Raw genomic sequence first — 18,872 nt, 5'->3', positions numbered from 1 at the left:
GCATATGTTTAAACCTTGTCCTGTGAACCCAAAACAGGATGTCACAGCAGGCCCTCCGGTCAGTGAGTCTGACACAAAAGGCTAATTGTCTTGCTGCTGCTGCTGCGTTTGCAAAAAGATGGAAGAAGGTTCACGTTTTCTATCCTTAAAAAAAAGAAATGTGTAGGCGAAGTACAAATCCAGATGTTTGGATCCTTAAAAGCCCTTAAAGAAAACAAATTAGGCTTTCATGACCATTTAAAACAGTTCCCAGGTTTACGGCTAATTTACATCATGATATGTAACTGAAAAAGGTAACGCCTGTAGAAATAGTTGGCTCATTGAACGAAAGCAATATCTGATCTGAGGGAACTAATCATGCTTTGAGAGATGCCTTATTACGGGGTCCCTCGACATATTATCTAAAGGTAAGACTTTATTACATGTTGATATTATGTCATAATGTCCTAAATGGCTTTTTAACTGCCAATACAGTATTTAACTTCATTTGTCACTTATTGTCCAAAGGTGTTCCTGGTTTGATACCAGGTCCCGACACCTGTTACATTACCAAAAACAAACCAGAAACAGTCATAATCAGTCATTATTTGCATTTATTTGCAGTGTACATGATACACATCTCTTTGGAGTAGAAAACAGTCTTTCATACACATACGTCACAAAAATGATCTATTTTGTAAACATGCAAACAAAGGCAAAAGTAGGTCCAGTTGAAGGAATGCGCCTGGGAGATGATAAATATGGGTAGAGCTATCAAAGTTGCGAGTCATTATATTAACTTATTTCATTAGTCACATGTGAGAACCTCGGTTTAACCCCCAGCATACCTTGGAAGACCCCCGAATCTCAGGTGACCTATTCGTGGAGATAGTCAGTGATGAATGAAGTGAGGTAGAATCTGCGGTTTATCTTCGAGGCTTTACCGCCACATGCAGCTCATCACTGAACAGCTGACATCTTGACTGTCTTTTTGTTTTAAGCCCCTTTCACACTGGCCCACGGTCGTCAAAGTAATGAGCGCGGTGCCGATGTGGAATGACGACGGTGGTTAAGGTCATGAATTTGTCTGCCTATTGCGTAGTATACGGCAGAAGGCTGAAAAGCAAATATTATCGTCCAGGACGCCGGCATTGACATTGACATGAATTTAATTATCTAAATGCGCCCTTCAGAAATGCCAGGAGACCAAGTGCCTGTTCGATCGTTGTACCTTAGCAACGTGAAAGGGGCTTTTGAGTGGTGACCATAACATATTGAAAAGCTTATTGTAACAAATTGTCTGGTGTACATAGCATATTTTACAGGTTCCCAGTAATCCTCAGTGGTATTCAATGGTGTCACAAGCAATTATCAGGACAGTGTCTAGAAAAATAAAGTAAAAACAAAGCTCTATCTGAATCCCCTTTCTCTGTCCATTTCAGTACATTAACCCCACAGGGGTGTCTTACATGTTTGATCCAACGCCTGCGTTTAAAAGAGCAAAATAAAAAGCAACACGCTCTCATCTAAAACTGAGACATTTCTTTATGAGGTACTCATGGTTCACTTTACTCAGCATTTCTCCACGGATTTAGTTCACGAAATCTTTGCTGTCATTACTAGAAGACAATTATTATAGCTATGTGCGCCAAAAAACAGTTCAGAATCCAGTTCTGTTCAGTTCTGTATCCGGAAACAGTCCACCTGCAGATGAGGTTTCCATGACATCCATAAATAGGTTCAGTAGAAGTCATTTGGCAAAACCGTTTTTCAAGAAGCAACCACCAAAGTACTGATGTAAACAATGTGCCAAAGAAAGCTACTGCATATAGTACTAGAACTAAGCCTGGTCCTCTGGATCAAACCGTAGACTCTTTAGGTCCTTCACGGGCAGCATTCTTGCACCCGTAGAGCCACTTGATGACCCGAGCGTTCCTCTCTATGATGGACACTCCAGTGGGAGGCTGCTCGGCCAGCTCCTCCTGAAACAACCCGTCTCCGGAGTGACGGGAGAACTCGCTGGGCTCTGTGCCGCCGTCTCCGGCGACACTGCGCAGAGCCAGTGAAAGGGTGTCCATGGAGCTGGCGCCAGACAGGAAGTTCTCCCGACCGAGGCGGTCGATCAGGTCTGTGTCCAGGCCGCAAAAGTCAAAGAACTGCTCCTGCTCGGACCAAGCTACAGAGCAACGGAGATACAGGTCCGATTTCGAACGGTGCAACCCCGCAAACTTGCTCCTGCATGATGAAGATTGTGGCGACGCACGTCTCCATGGATCGTTGTCGTCCATGCGGTCGTCAGTGGTAACTTTAGACCCATCATTGGTATGGTCTAGTGTCGTGTTCAGCCCTGGTCTGGTGATGGACCCTGGGCTATGTTCCTGGTCTGTTTTGCTGGACCTCCTGCTTCCCGGCCCACAGTCTGTTGTATCCTTATCGTTAGTCCATGACATGCGGGACTCTCCGTCCCGCGAGGGCGCTTTCTCCTCCCCGATGACCATCTTGTGGACTCCTCCACCACCTTTCTCCCTCATTGAACCCTGGAAGAGGCGGCGGACAAAGCTGTATCCCTTAAGCTCCACACTGCCGTTCTCTCCGTTGGGATTCTTGCACTCTTTCTTCTGCCGGTAGATGACGAGCGAGTCAGGTCTCAGCATGCGTTTGCCGGTGCTCCTGCGGAGGACAGGTGCACTGTGCGGTGCCACCAAGGTGGTAAATCCCGGCTTTCTGGGATTGGGCGGCTTCCCGTTGATTACGTTGTTATGAGCCTCGATGTCAACGGAAGATAGTTGGTTCTCCTTTCTGGAGTCGTCGTTTTCATTTTCGTCCCTGGAGGTAAAAGATCCAGAGAGAGTGGAGAAGGGGCTGCTGGATAAACGCCGTGGTGGGAGTTGGGGGCTGAAGCCGCCAGGCGTGGCGAAAACCCTGCGAGGCGGCGGTGGAGTGGCGCACGGCACCAACACGGGTTCCTGTTTGGTGTTGATGACCTGCTGGCTCTTGACATACTTGGCCTTGTCTGCCTCCAGCCTCTCCACAGCGCTAATAGCTCGACCGTGGCTCCCGCCGTCTATCTGCCGCCGCAGGTAGTCCGGACCCTTGTTGAGGAGCCGCAGGGGGGACGGGGATCCAATGGGGGTCAACGGCTTCATGTTGATTCAACAGAATAGGAAAGACATCCAATCTGTTGTCCCTTTTTGGTGTTGTCTGTCCTTCAACACACGAGTTTCATTCCTGGAAATTGGGAGGGGAGCATTTGAGGAAACCACTGCGTTTTTTTTTTGTTTTTTTTTGGTGTCTCTTTTTTCAGAGTGGGGTAATCTTTTGGATAGGCAGGCGGTCCTTTTTTTTGTCAGAGAGGACTCTCAAGCGAGACACTCCCTGGCCACAGCGCAGCCAAAATAGCAAGCGGGGTGCTCTTTGAATAGCCGACTTCTTTTCCTCCCTCACGTTTTCTCTCCGCTGATCCTTGTTTGCATCCGAGGCACTCGACACGTCGACTGACAGATGGGCCGACGTCTTTCGCGGTAGCCTCACCTGTGTAGACCCTGGGGAGTAACAGGGAAAGAGAGAGGAGGAGGATTTAGTTGTTTGAGAGAGCAGATGGCAGACGCTGCTATTGTTGCCCGTGCTTATTTAAAGCAGGAGGGAGCCGCGTGTCCTCAGCGGGCTGCCATGTAAAGCTGGCATACGTCATTCATACACAATGTGTGTAACCTTTCACACACGTCCTTGACTAAACCTGGAAAGAGATAAAGAGGATTCTCAAGGAAATTAACTGTACGTGACCTGCTGTGACCACAATGTCGAGACTCACCACGGAATAAATTTTTGCTGTCTCTAGCCAAATTGGCACAAACGAGACACAACTGTAGATTTTGGATTTTGTCAACAGAACTCGCCAACGCTGGACATTGCCTTGCCCGAATTGCATTCACATGGCTGTGGTGGCCTCACAGCTCGAGGGCCAAGTCGTGAGTCTCGGACGTTAAACACTCCTTCGGGCATTCAATTTCAAATTCCACAAATTCATGGCTTAACTTGAACCTCCCACATCCTGCATTGGTACCTTTCACACAGTGAAACAGACAGTTTAGATCGAGAGCGATTCCAGAATTTAATCATCTCAATACAGATTTGCAACAGAATAGAATTTTTATTATTATTATCATTGTTATTATTATCATTATTATTGTGGGCAAAGTTCTCAAGGGTAAAGGTGGGGAAAAAAAAAAAAAAAAGACTTCCAATGTACCAATTTTTCTGTCAGGACCCAAACTTTTTCACACTGGTTATTCGACGGCAGTGGTCCCCAACCACTGGTTCACAGTACAGTACAAGGCCTCAAAAATATTTTGAAAAAGATATATTTATATATTAGGGGTGTAGCACAAAAAGGATTTGAATCAGATAAGAGATGGGAGTGCTTTGAATCAAACCGAATTGAGTCCTTATACTTCATTTATTGAGATACGTATAGAACCGTCGTTTATTGGAGCGATATATATTTGAAGGAAATTTGACTTTTGCTGTAGCTTCCTAACAAGTTCATTCATACTGTAAAATGACAAACTAATTCCATTATTGTATCTCTAATCACATCATAATCCATATGAACCAAACTAAATCAAATTGTTCCACTTTAAAATTAAAATAAAAAAACAAAAAACAAAAAACAAAAAACAAAAAACAAAAAACAAAAACAAAAACCCGGCCTTAATTAAATTGTACCAAAGCAGGAATGCATGGGTTTGTTTGTTTGTTTGTTTTTTTAAATATACGTGAAACTGGATAATGGTGAAATTTTTCACCTTATGCATGTAGTATTTTTTTTTTTTTATAGTAGTACCACCAAAGACTTGTGAGTGCTGCGTAAATACAATAAGGCAGCAATAAATATTTCACAGTGCTGTTTAACGAATCCTGTTTTGAAATGACGAAGCCACAACAAACATAGCAGGGAGATGCTCCAGGCTGTGTAAAATCATGCCACATGTTTATTATGGGCATATTTATGGACAACCCAGCATGCGTCTGGATTTAGTTTGTGCACGTGTGCATTGAGACGTTTGTTTGTTGTCTAACTCGAATCCTACCAAATGTTATTTTAGGCCAAACCATGAAAATGACATAATCAATAATACAAATTTAAATTTGCACAGGTATTAAAAAGTGAGACATTATTAAATTTATGACCTTTTATGTGCTTGGATAACAAATGTTTATATTTGTATGACCGTTTAAAAAAACAACAACTTTAAAAGCAACTTCTTTATAACACAAAATAAAACATCTTTCATGTACATTGAGCAGGCCACTTTGTCGCTTTCACGTGACCTTTTACCTCATACAGGTTCCACATCACAAACGACATACTGCTATAAATCCTCTGAGGGCCGACAACCTGCTGGTTACGTTTTTTCTTTTTTTTCTCCAGATGTCACGCTTCCAGCCTGGGAAAGTTCTTGTTTCGGGGACGGGGAAAAAAAAAGTTTAGAAAGAGTGACCACCAAATGAATGTGTGACTACTGAAAAGGGCTGATCAATTGTTTTTTTGTTTTTGTTTTTTGTTTATTTCACAAGATTATTTTTTTTTCAAAAGCTTCCATAGTTTACGGCACTGCTTCCACTAATTAACATTTTTAAGGGGGAAAATAAAATAAAATAAATAAAGACCATATGGTGCCATCCTACGACTAAGTACAAACCCTAAAGAGCAACAAAAGTGTCTCCTCCACTGTTGTGCAAGCGCATTCTAATCTCCGTCCTGCCCGCTCTGCCAAGCGGGTCGACCCTCACCCCTGCAGGGGTTCGGAGGCTTAGCGGGGGCGACCCCATGCCGGCTAAAGCAGAACCAGATGTTTGGTGTTGCACCACATGGAGACGCTCCGCACAGACCTGATGCTGATTTTTAATCACTGCTGTTGTGTAACCAATGATGTAAACAGTAGCAAATGGCTTCATAAAAGTCGTCATATTGTGTACAATTGACTTTTTAACATCTTGCGGATGAATTGTCGAAATTAAACAACAAAGTTCATCTTTTATCTGCCTAGTTCCGCAAAATAGAAAGCCTTTTTCAGTTGTGCCCCACAGTGACATCACAATGTGGCTAATTTACATAATCTCCACCCATGACTTAAAAGCTAGGCTGGGCGAAGATCCGCCATTTTCAATCAATGACCATATTGCACAATATGAAAGACAACAAAGCGAAAAGGTAAGCCGAACTGCTTCGTTAGAGCGGATTAGCATTAGCTAAAAGTAGGGCTGTGCAATTAATTGAAATTCAATTACAATTTCAATTATTACACGCCACAATTACAAAATCAGCAAAATCATTAAAAAAAAAAGATTATTAATCCTAATTTTTGAGTTGTGGAAATTTATACATTTACACCTTTTTTAAATTTTAAAATAATTTAATAAATGTAGTTTCATCCAAAAGAACTTGCATAATTATAGTGTTTCAAAAAAATTTATTTGTCTTAATATTTTTAATTGTTTTTTTGTTTTTTTTGCGTTTAAACATTTTCTTATTTTGTACAAAAAAATAAAAATCGGCCCACTACATAGTGCACATGCTACACTCCAACATTAAGTTTTTGCCAACATAACTAAATAAATTATTACAAATATATATTATTATTATAAATTCTGTTTGGTCAAAAAGGAACTTACATAATTATAGTTTCTATTTGTTTAACTGATCTTAATATTTCAAATGTTTAAACATTTTTCTTGTTTTGTACCAAAAAAATAATAATCGTATGAATAATTGTGATTTCAATTAGTGCCAAAATAATCGTGATTATTTTTTTCTATAATCGAGCAGCCCTAGCTAAAAGTATGATAAACGGTACATTATTATCAAATTAAATCAACCAAGAAGAAACCAGCCAATTTTTGATGCTTGGTCTTTCTAGAAGTATAGTACAATATTATAGAAGACAATCATATTTATTAAAAAAAATTTAAAAATTTTTTTTTGTCATGATTTCATCGGAATGAAAGCATGTGGCTTCACGAGTAGGAGTTGCTTCATCGGTGCCGTCTGCAAGAGGTAAACACAAGATAAGAGCATATTGGACCACCTCCAGTGAAAGCGTTGAGCGCCGCTCACCTGTCCAATTCATCTGGAGACAGACGCGTGCTAACATCTGGCGCCGCGGCTAATGCACGCCATCACGTGTTGCCGATGTGATGGACGGTCCAGCCAAAGAGGCAGGATGCTCATAAAGCGCAAAATGTTTAAACACACATCCAGCCAAAAAGCACCTTTTATGGGTAATAGTTTGATGTGAATGGGGAAATATGTCTCCAAATTTTTGTGGCGAGACCACAGAAGTGTCTGAAATTTATTGTATAATCCGATGTAAGTGTAATTTTGTGTTTTTGTTTTTACGAATTAAACACGTGTGACTTTTTAAATGATTAATTTTTTTTTAATATATTTATAAAAATAAATTTTAGGAGAAAATATTTTTAAATTGTTACAAATATACATTTTGATTCCAAGATATTATATTTTAGTCTTGCAAAACAATTTTAAGAAAGCGAGACAGCGGCCAGTGGCTTTGTTGACGTTAGTAATGGGTCACAACAATCACATCTTGGCTGCTCCGCCTCATTAGTCAGGGAGGGGCAACCCGGCTGCCATAAAACATAAAAGACGTCAACTACTGTCCCCCCACCCCCCCACCCCCCAAAAAAGACAAAGAAAGCAGACAATAGTGTAAATCTTCTGGGTATTATCGCGTCTGAGCTGCTGGAGGTTGCTAATGACTTTCTCTGGTGACTACCCCCGCCCCCCCCCCCCACCCCCACCCCACCCTTGAGACCCTCCCAAGGCACAAGATGGACAACACGGGCTTTGAACCGGCTGCTTTTAGCATTCAAAGACAAGAGCATTGGAGACGACATAGCTACTGCAAACTGATGATGGTCCCAGTGCCCCAGCCCCCATGTAAAAAAAAAAAAATAATTACACAAATTTTATTTTAAATAATTATAAAGGCATATGCTACATCTATATACATATAATTAAAAGGTTTTCTTTAAATATTATTTATTAATTTATCTATTAATTTAGTGTAATTTTGGTAGCGCAGTTTATGAAAACCTGACCTAAATATTAGAACTGGTATCACGATACTGGCCCTGTATCTCTTGATACCAAATCTTGCATTTTCCAATCTAGCAATTTGATTGATGAATCCATCTTAATTCAAAATAATCAGTCCAAGTATTTTGAGCTACTGGGCCCCTTCCGAACTCCATATGACAAAAATATCAGTATCATGATACTTGTCCTGTATTTTCTCGGTTTCAGATCAATTCTAATTTTGCTGACTTGATGATTCATGTTTAGTGACCTACTGTATTAAGCTAATAGTCATATTGATATCATATTAATGAACTTGATATCATATCGATACCAAATCTAGCATTATTGCATACCACTGCATGAGCTTCTTCTTCTTTTTTTTTTTTTAAGAGAAAACAATGTCATTTTAGCTGTATTTGTTTTTTAACTGGAACATTTCTGCTGCGTGACTCCATTTAGTCGGCCGACCAAGTCACATGACTCAGTAAGTGGTTTTCATTGGACTATACTTGATTATGTTGATAGAGAATCGATAGTGGCCCATTTAAAGTGGGCAGTAGACCAGCAGGGGGTCGAAAGTGGTAGGTGGTGGTGGGGGCTTTTGGTTGACCTCACATTTGGGGACACGACACAGCTGGAGCAAACGTCCCGCTCACCAAACCTCCCGAGTGCTTGCTAACCTTTTTGAGTCACTGCGTGCGTCCATTTGTATTGCTGTCACGTTTGGTCACCGCACGTAACTCGAACGCGCTTAAACGCGACGCCGCTGCCCGTCATCGGGCAGCTTTGCTTTTGAAGACGCCGCAATTAAGGGTCAGCAGGTGGTCAACTTGACACCCCCGCGTCTTTAGCGGCCCTCTTAGCGCCTCGTTAAAGAAGACATCTGCCCAACAGAGGGAAATGTGCCAGTTTGAGGGGAAAAAAAGGCAATGTGGACGAGAAAGTTTTTGTGGGTTATTAAGAATTGTTTTTGTTAATTTCTATTGTGCAAGGTGGCGGTTATTATGATTAACTGTCAAGAGGCGTCATCACATTTATGAAAGGACGGGTCTCTGTGGGACTGAACATACCTTGGATTTTTTTTTTTCTTTGTAGATTATTGTAATTTTTTTGTTTATTTCTATTGTACAAGGTGGTAGATATCATGACTAACTGGTGTGAGGAGCCATCACATTCATTTCTAGGACAGGCCTCTGTGTGACTGAGGATGACTTGGAATGTTTGGACTTTGTGGATTATTTTGAGTCATTTTGTTAATTTCTATTGTGCAAGTTGGCGTTTATCATGATTATGAATAACTGCCGAGGAGTCATCACATTAATAAAGGGACATGACAGAATTGTTTTACTTTGTAGATTATTTTGAGTGGTTTTGTTTAATTGTATCGTGCAAGATGGCAGTTGTCTTGAATAACGAGCAAAAAGAGCGTTGCATTAAAACTATAAGACATGTCTCCAGCAAATAACCTTGTGTGCATTCGGCTTTTTTAACTTTATAGATTATTTGGAGTCATATTTAGTGTTAGTTTATGTGTATGTACGTTGGCTGTTACCATTATTAATAACTGGTGAGAGTAGAGGAGCGATTGCATTAACTATAGGACGTCACTATGAGTCTTTTTTGACTGGATTATTTTGAGTCGTATTATTTCTATTGTGCAAATTGGTCGTTATTTATACTTTTTGAAGATATTATATGACACATCTCTTTGGGACTGAGTGGACCTTAGACCACTTTTCTTTTTTCTCATTTTCTAGTTTATTTCTATTCATTCTGTGTATTTCTATTGTGCAAGGTGTCTGTTATCCTTCCGAACTGACTCGAAATAATCTCATTACATGACTTGCCAAAACTTCAAGCATGAATCCCTGAAAGCCCTCTCCATTTCACGTCGTTTCTGTTGTTTTTTGGGGGGGGCTGACTGCCACGCGCGCGAACCGTTAACCTCTGCTGAACCTGCCAGCTGTCTCGTCTCATTACGAGTCGGCCGACCTGCTTCCCGACAAACACGGCCGACGGACCCCCCCCACTAGCCTCCCACCTCCTCCTGTCGGAATCACGCGTCAACATCCGGTTGGGGCCCGGCGACGTCGTCACGGTTGAGCGGAGCGCCGTGACGTGACGTGAACGGATGCGGCGCCTGCTCGGAGTGCGAGGATGCGAGCGCGCCCGTTCGTAGCTGTCAGCCGCGCACCAGGGATGGAAATCTGTCAGCTTCGCTTCAGATGATTTGAGAGCGGGCCGTAAATAATAGATGGAATCATGAGTCCGTGGAGGCTGCTGATGTAACAAATGTGACGAGAGTGATGATGACAGTCGAGCCGACAAGCTTCCGAAGTTAGATGGCAACATTTGTGGCAGATTTTGACGTCTGTAAAGCACAGGAACGAGCAGATTGTGCTGATTTTCTTTCCAACTGCATGCTACCAGCTCTTGGTTCATTAAAACAAAGTAACAGCGAGCAATTCATCATGTCTCTGTAAGGTTGCGCTTTACTGTGATCAAAGAGAGCTTGTGTGTCAGTCATTAAATTGAAGAATTAAGTTCATTGTCTAAGGTTGTCAACACTTGGTTCATTAACACAAAGTAACAACATTCACCTAATTCTCATGCTTATAATCTGCACTTTTCCGCAAACAAAATAAGCAGTGTACAAAAGTCAATCATTAAGTTGAAAATTCAAGTTAATGGTTTAAGTTTCTCTGTACATTTTTTTGTTCATTAAAACAAAGTAACAACAAGCAATTCATCCTGATTCTATAACGTTGAACTTTTCGGCAAACAAAATGAACAGGGGTGTGCTTCTGCGTGTCAACTGTCAACCATTAACTTGAAGTTCATAGTCGAAGTTTGTCAACCCGGTTCATTAAAACAAAGTAACGACATAAACCTCGTTATCACTCATTATGTCTGTGTTCTCCGCAAGGGGAATGTGTGTGTAAATTATTAGTGAAAAAATATTATTATGATCCAAGTTTGTCAATACTTGGTTCATTAAAACAAAGTAACAACATTGTCTCTTCCTCATGGTCTGTAATTTTCGCAAAAACATGTAACCCAACCATCTTGGTTGAATAAACAAATAATGGCGTTCATCAATTCAGGTTGTCAACACCTTGTTCATGAATACAAAGTAACAACAATCATATCTTCTTGACGGTTTTCCACAAACAGATTGAATGGGATGTGTGATGTTAATTATTAACTTAGAAAGAAATTAAGTTCAAGGTCAAAGGTTGTCAACACTTGTTCTATTAAAACAAAGTAACCTGACTTGATTTTCCCTGATTGTCACATTAAAACAAAGTAACACTCACTCCTCAACCTTACTTGTTGTCATTTGTCACTTTTTGAAAACGCGGCTAGAAATAGCAAATAAACACACATGCTAATGCTAGCTTAGCTGTGGCTTAGCTCCGGCCACTGCAGTTTTATACCCCACTGTCTCCACTTTGCTTCAGCGCTCCATTTTATTTTATTTTATTTCATTTTATTTATTTTGTTGCCCTCTCCTCTTGGATTAAAATAAAGGAAATCCATGCTCATCCTAACTGAATCATGATTTTCACGTTTGGGGAGACGCCCCAGAGCAAAGCTACAGTGACATACGTCACTTGGACAAAAGTTTTGGGACGCACCTCTTGATCATTTGATGAACCTTAAATGTAATGACTTTTGCATAACGTGTTTTGTTTTTGTGTGTGTTTTTTTTTTAGGTTCCTGTGAGAAAGTTCCCAGGATGCCCAGCAGTATAATTTGTTCGAACAAAAACAAGTTGAGAAACCGGACGGCGAGTAATAAAGTCAAATTAGAAGGTAGGAAGGGTCCACGTCTGACATTAGAAAGCAGCTGCCGCTCAGGCCGTGGATGCAGAACTTGCTTTAGAGTTCGGAGGAGAGGGGGGTGATGATGTCATCAGCGGGGTTACGCTGCCCCTCTAATTAGAAACTTAAGCTTGCCGACATAACTGGAGGGGGTCCTTACATGCGAACCTTTGCAGGAAGATGAAACAGCTTTGAAGGTGATGCTTATGAGAGCACATGCCCATGATAAGAAACACATGCGGCGTCCAACGTGGAGCAATTAATCAGGTTGTTACCTCCGCCGAGGAGTTTGCGGTTTACACAAGAATCACGTGACTCTTAACCAAATGCTCGTTTGCCATCAGTGGCTGTTTAAAATGGACGGCCACTCCCGTGATGGCAATACAATCGCGTGATGTCTCAATAGGTGAAAAAAATATGAACATTTCTTTTTATCTGCAGTACCCATTTTTTTCCCCAATTTTAATTTTGCTAACCTCAATACTAAAAACTTTAATAAAATTAATTAATTAATAAAATTAATTAATAAAACTTTAATAAAATTTAAATAAAATTTAAAATTACTTTGTTTAACGTAAACTTTTTACAATTAAATATTTTGATAATTTTGTGCAAGAAGTAATGTGAAGATAAGTAAAATAAAAAATAAATAAATAAAATGTACGGTACATTTTAAATTTAGATTTAGATGTATGGTATTTTATTAGGGCCCGAGCAGCGACCGCTGCGAGGTCCCTATTGTTCCTGAAGGAATTCTTATTAGGGCCCGACATACTATATGACGGTGGCGGGGCATCAAATTTACAGTTTCAAAATTCTTACTTAACGAAGCATTGCCGGTGGTACGTTTAATCTAGAGCTACGAAAATTGGTACACATATGTAACAGACTATGATCTACAAAAAAGCCTGTTGGTGCCATATGCTAAACCTAACAGGAAGTCCGCCAGAGGCGAGGCATCAAATTTTGTGTTTCAAAATTCTAACTTAATGAAGCATTCCCGGCTGTACATTTCACATAGAGTTACCAAAATTTGAAGACATATGTAACAGCCCTCAAGGTACAAAAAACTCTTTTTGAACCATATGCTAAACCGAACAGGAAGTCCGCCATTTTGATTTACTTTGGAACGTGTTGCCATTTTTTGGGCCATTTCATAGGGGTCTTATTTTAACGAACTCCTCCTACAGAGTTTATCCGATCATCTCCAAACTTGGTGTGATTCATCTTAAGATGTTGAAGATGAAAAGTTATTGAAAGCTTTTTATTTTGTCGCACGCTGTTGCCGTGGCATGCACAGTTTGCAAAGGAAAAAATTCCTTCTTAATGAAGCATTCCCAGTTGTACGAAGCAGCTAGAGCTACGAAAATTTGGAGACAAATATAACAGCCCACGATGTACAAAAAAGTCTCTTGGTGCCATGTGCTAAACCCAACAGGAAGTCCCGTAGGGGCCGGGCATCACATTTTGAGCTAAAAAACTCCTCTTTAACGAAGCATTCCCGGTTGTACGTTTCACCTAGCACTATGATAATTTAGAGGCATACATAAGAGCCCACGATGTACAAAAAAGTCTCTTGGAACCATCTGCTAAACCAAACAGGAAGTCCGCCATTTTGATTTACGTTGGGATTTGTAGCCATTTTTTGTGGCCTTTATTAGGGGTCATACTTTAACGAACTCCTACAAAATTTATCCGACTGTCTTCAAACTTGGTGTGCTTCATCTTAAGATGTTTAAGATGCAAAGTTATCGAAAGTGTTTTATTTTGTCGCACGCCGTTGCCATAGCGGTGCATTGTTTGCCAAGTAAAATGCTGCTCTTTTTTTTTTTTTTGTCTAAACATGCGAAAACTCATGAAACTTTGCACACACATCAAACTTGCCATAAAAAATGAACATTTTATTTTTAATTTATTTAAATTTATTTAATTTTCAATAAATGGCTCAATAGCGCCATCTCAAAATTTTTTATGAAGCTTTTGGAAATGTATGATTCAGCTAGATGTGAAAAAATTTGGATACCTATCAGCCTAAGACTTACAAAAAAGTTTCTAAAGCCATATGCTAAACCAAACAGGAAGTCTGACATTTTGATTAACTTTGGTATTTGATGCCATTTTTGGGGCCTTTTATAGGCGTCATATATTCTTTGGCGCTTTTCATCTTAAGATATTTAAGATGAAAAGTTATTGACATTTTTTATTTTGTCGCATGATTCAGCTAGATGTGTGAATATTGGGAGGCATACCTATCAGCCAAATACCTAGACAAAGTATTTAATAGCAATGTGAACAAAACCACAAAGCATGGCAAAAACAATTACAATTTAGACAGTTTCTTATAAAACAGTACCCTAACGTGCCAGTACCCCGACGTGCAAATACCCCAACGTGGCACGGGTTGCGAGGGCCCTTTATAGCTGCTCGCAGCTCTAGTTTTTATTTATATTTTAACTAAACCTATATATAATCAATTCATTTATGTTATTTAACTTTAGATTTAATTTTATTTATTTATTTATTTATTTTTTAATAAAATAAATTCTAGGGCCAGAAAGTAATTCTTATGAACCCCAACAAATATCTACTTTTTTTTTCTTTGTGGCTCCAAGAAACATTGTTTATTAAAGCCATGAGTCAAATATGTCAAATATGAATTTGATTCATTCTTAATTTTATTAAGTAAATAATAAATAATAATAATTAATAACAATAACAATAATAATAATAATAAATAATAACGATAACATTCCATTATATCCATAAAAAGTGAGTCGACTAGTGTTGCCTCTGATTGTGGGGGGGGGGGGACATAAATTTTTAGAAAGAATTGGTGACTTAAAAAAAATAAACGATGCATGTTTGGCCTTAACGGTTTATAGATCATATTTTTTATTTTTTTTTATTTTTATATTTTCTTAAATTTAGGGCCCGTTACATCCCACTTGATGGTGAATGACGCACGACCCTGGGAACAGACGACTTTGGCCTTGGGGCAAGCCGCACTTGGCGGAGGTAATAACACACTGGTAGACACAATCGAGCGTCACTATCTCACACCGCCGACAAGATCCAACAGGCGCTAAACAACACCTGCAAAATCATCACTTTATGGGCCACGAGCGTGGAAAAACTTAATGACGATTGGTTGAGTCATGCTGGATGATGATGTCACTGCAAGCTCTCGCTCATATCATCATCGCTAAAAAAAATTAATAAAGATAACGCCACTTTCACATAGAGAACCCAAAAAAATAATCTGGAATAAAGGAGTCAACATTTATTGGCTTTGGCTTTTTCACACAGAACTCAGCGAATCAGGATATTACCACAAAGTCGAAGAGGTCAAATATCTTGGTGTGTCCTTAGATCCTACACTTAAATTCAATAATCATGTTAAAGCAGTAGGCCGTAAATTCAAATTTAATATTTCAAACTTTAAACATATTAGGGATTCTTTATCCTTGGAAGCAGCAAAATCATACTTCAACGCAATGATTATTTCACAAATGTTGTATTGCCTGTCATTATGGTCTCAGGCTAAACAAATTGTTTTAAATCCTCTTAGAACATTATATAATCAAGCTCTAAAAATATTTGATAAAAAGCCAATGCGACACCACCATTGTAATATACTCGTATTCTAATACGTGTTTGGTGCATAAAATTCTTAATGACACAGCCCCACCCCCATTAAAAACATTTGTACATCTGCGATCACAATCAACAAACAGGGTGTCACGGTCTGCAGTCATCATCGCAACGATCGATCATCATCGATTGCAACATCCCAATAAGAAAGTCTGTCTTTTCTCAATCAGTCTTTTCTTATAAAGCTATTAAACAGTGGAACGGGCTCCCCGACCACATGAAAAATAACACCAATTTTAATAGCTTTTCACGCGCAGTCAAAGGCTGGCTCCTTGATTATCAGTCCTGTGCACATTTTTAGTACTTGGGTACATGTCCATCAGACGATACCCTAGTGGGTACCGTCTGATGGACACAGCCACAAGTATAACTGTTGTTGCTTCAATAGCAAACATATTATAACTACTACCTCTACGATTTATGTATTTTGTGCTTGTTATAGGTTTGTAAATTGATGTTGTGTATAATTCTGCCTCTTTTATTTTATAGGATATGTAATTTAACAATGCTGTACCAGTATCAGATACGCAATCTGATACTTCACATGTTAGTTGAATGTAATTTTGGTGCTTCGTATGTTGTTTGTATGTAGTTTTTACCTGTTATGTAATTTTATTTTATGAGGACTACAGATGGAAATTAGCATTTTGCTAAATCTGGTGCAGCCATCTTTTTAATGTTACTGCATACTGTCCTTTTAATAAACTAAACTCAAACTCAAACTCAAGTGCTTTCACACTGCAACAGAGCACAAATTTCAAGAGCCTTACTAGAAGATCCATCATTAATTCACTTGTGCTTTTTACACAGAATCCTGTAAAGGATGGTATTGCCTAACTATGTACATTTCATACAGTAACACAGCACAAAAATGGCTGTAAACGATCTGTAACTGAAAGTCCAATTTTATGTAGTAACCAGCAAAAAATTGTACATTTATATTATTGTGTTCTCTTTTACACACAGCAACACAGTAAAAGTTAAGCCCTAACACAAAGTTCAGTAACTTTTTGTGCAGAACCCAGCAAAGGAGGATATTGCATAACTTTGTGCACTTTCACCCAATAACACAGCACAAAATGGCTGTAAAAGAGCCGTAACAGAAGATCAAATTTTACACATAATTCTGCGAAGCATTACTGTGGCCTCTTTTACGTAACAACAAAGCCAAAATTGTGGTATGGAATCTATTAAACAGAACCCTGCAAATGAGGATATTGCCATGTGCACTTTCACATTCTGTAGAAACACAGCAGAAGTTGTGATAACAAAGCACTGGCGCAAGGTTCCATTTTCATTTACCTTTTCCTGCAGAACCATGCAAAGGAGGATGTTTCTGCAACTGTGAGTGCTTTCACACAGCAACACAGACAAAATTTGTGAGAGGAGAACCATAATTTCATTTTTACTTTTTTTTTTGTTACGGCTCTTCTCTCCCAACTTTGTGCTGTGTCGTCATGGGAAAATATATACAGGACGAACCTCCTTGGCAGTGTTCTGTGTAAAAGGCAGCAGCAAGTCATTTATGGCTTTTCTGGCGCCTGCTTGTGGAGACCCAAAAATCAATCATTAAACGTCTTCTGCAGAAAACCTGCTGGTCCTCAGGGGGGGATTATGCGGGTGAATGTTTACAACGCACGTGCGCTCTGTTTAGTCTAGCAAAGCCGTCATTTACTCGTGCGCCGATCAAACCGATCCACACTCTTGATGAGAACATGAGCAACTGATTGGACGCTGCGACGTCCGCTTGAGCCGTGTCAATATTTGCGCTAAGACACAGTTTAACACTATCAGCTTTAATCGTCACTCTCGCTCCTTTTTTGGAGCAGCCTGGTCAATTTCTGAGTTGAAACAGAGGGTGTGCAACCTTTGGTCAGTGGGCCATTTGCCGTCCAAAATTTAACAAAAAAACTGTTATAAAAAAAAAAAGCCAAAACGGTAAACAAAAAACAACCGTAAAGTACTGTACTATCCCACCCTGCTTTTTATTTGTTTGTTTTTTGTGGTCAACACAGATGCAATATAAACTAGTTATAAAAGGTACTCATTATTTTTACTGAATAGATGCTAACATAAGTTGCATCCGTCACAATACTTGACTCATTTTGTGTGTGTGTGTGGGGGGGGGGTCACAAAAAGGAACTCACTACTAAATGCTAACATAAATAGCATGTAGCATAACTCATTACACTTCAGGTCAGCGAGCAAAAATATTTTATCACATATTTTTGCTTTTTATTAGTCTTTTTCACAATACTCATGCAAAACAATGTGATCAGTAACAAAGTTAAGCTAAACTTTTTAGTGACTTTTATGCATTAATGGTGATGAGCTTCTTTTTAACACTTATGACTGCAAAAAAAGTGACTTTAAAAAAAATGTTTTGGCGGTCATAATTTGACTAAAACATTTTTCTTTAATTCACAATGTCCTATTTTTTTATTTTTATTTTTTTTGGGGGGGGGGTCTAATTTTTGTTTAATTTTTTCTTTAAATCTTTACTAATGAGTAATCAATAATCAAGCATAATGATAACCCAAAGACACTTTCATAGAAATCATAACCAGTGTTTGAAAATGACTCAATTGCAAACCATTAAAATTAACAATCAGCTCAGAGAAGAGCAATAAGGACCGCTACAAGTGCACATGAGTGTCCTAATGTCACGAATGGAAAACAAACCCACGATAGAAACTAAGTCACGAAACCCAAAAATCTATCATTATTAATTATTTAATAGAGAAACAAGCGAAGCGTCATAACACATACCTTGACTGGGTTTGGTTTGTTATCCTCTCCTGTTGTTTGGATCCAATGCAAAAGACGCGCAGTTGTCTTGCTGTGACACAACGACGCCTCTCCGGCGTGGACTTTGTGTGCAATGAGGCAGCCTGGGGAGAGAGTCGAGATACATACTCGGGAGGGAGGGAGAGAGAGAGAGAGAGAGAGAGAGAGAGAGAGAGAGAGAGACGGGGGTTGGGCAGGTGTGTGTATGTGTAAACTGACTCCCACGTGTAGCTGGGGGGAGCTGGCGGGTGACGTGGTAGATAAACATGACACCAAAAAGTGAATAAGGCAAAAAAAAAAAAGTGTAATCATTTGATCTAGAAAAATGAACTTCACAGCATTTCAATTTAATATAGTTAACAATTAATATTTATTTAAATGTAATTGATGAATAATTCAACAACTTCAGTTACATTCACGAAATTCATCTAACCTAGCAGATGCTAACATAAATAGCATGTAGCATCACGGCTCATGACGAGCATAAAAATGGCCAGCGTTTCACTTACCTGCCTGCGTGGCGGTTTTCA

The 18,872-nt window shown here is 39.5% G+C and overlaps 2 protein-coding genes across 3 annotated transcripts in view; one reads left to right on the top strand and one right to left on the bottom strand.

Moving 5' to 3' along the window:
* The window catches only part of LOC144022487 (uncharacterized protein C1orf232), a 67,418-nt gene that overhangs the window by 31,391 nt on the left and 17,155 nt on the right, over window positions 1–18,872 (top strand). For both annotated transcript variants that reach the window (XR_013284337.1, XR_013284336.1), the window contains 2 exons: window positions 11,797–11,895; window positions 14,833–14,919. The gene's annotated coding sequence lies outside the window, so the exon portion shown is untranslated. The remainder of the gene's footprint in view (window positions 1–11,796; window positions 11,896–14,832; window positions 14,920–18,872) is intronic.
* Window positions 576–18,443, bottom strand: fam110d (family with sequence similarity 110 member D). Its single transcript, XM_077527335.1, has 2 exons — window positions 18,325–18,443; window positions 576–3,521 (listed from the first exon to the last, which is right to left on the bottom strand). The coding sequence occupies exon 2, from the start codon at window positions 3,123–3,125 to the stop codon at window positions 1,839–1,841; it is 1,287 nt and encodes a 428-aa protein (XP_077383461.1). The 5' UTR covers window positions 3,126–3,521; window positions 18,325–18,443; the 3' UTR covers window positions 576–1,838.

This window comes from Festucalex cinctus, chromosome 7 (assembly GCF_051991245.1).
Source record: "Festucalex cinctus isolate MCC-2025b chromosome 7, RoL_Fcin_1.0, whole genome shotgun sequence".
Lineage (NCBI taxonomy): Eukaryota > Metazoa > Chordata > Actinopteri > Syngnathiformes > Syngnathidae > Festucalex > Festucalex cinctus.
The sequence above is the reverse complement of the archived record's forward strand: the minus strand, read 5'-3'. Positions and strand labels throughout refer to the sequence as shown.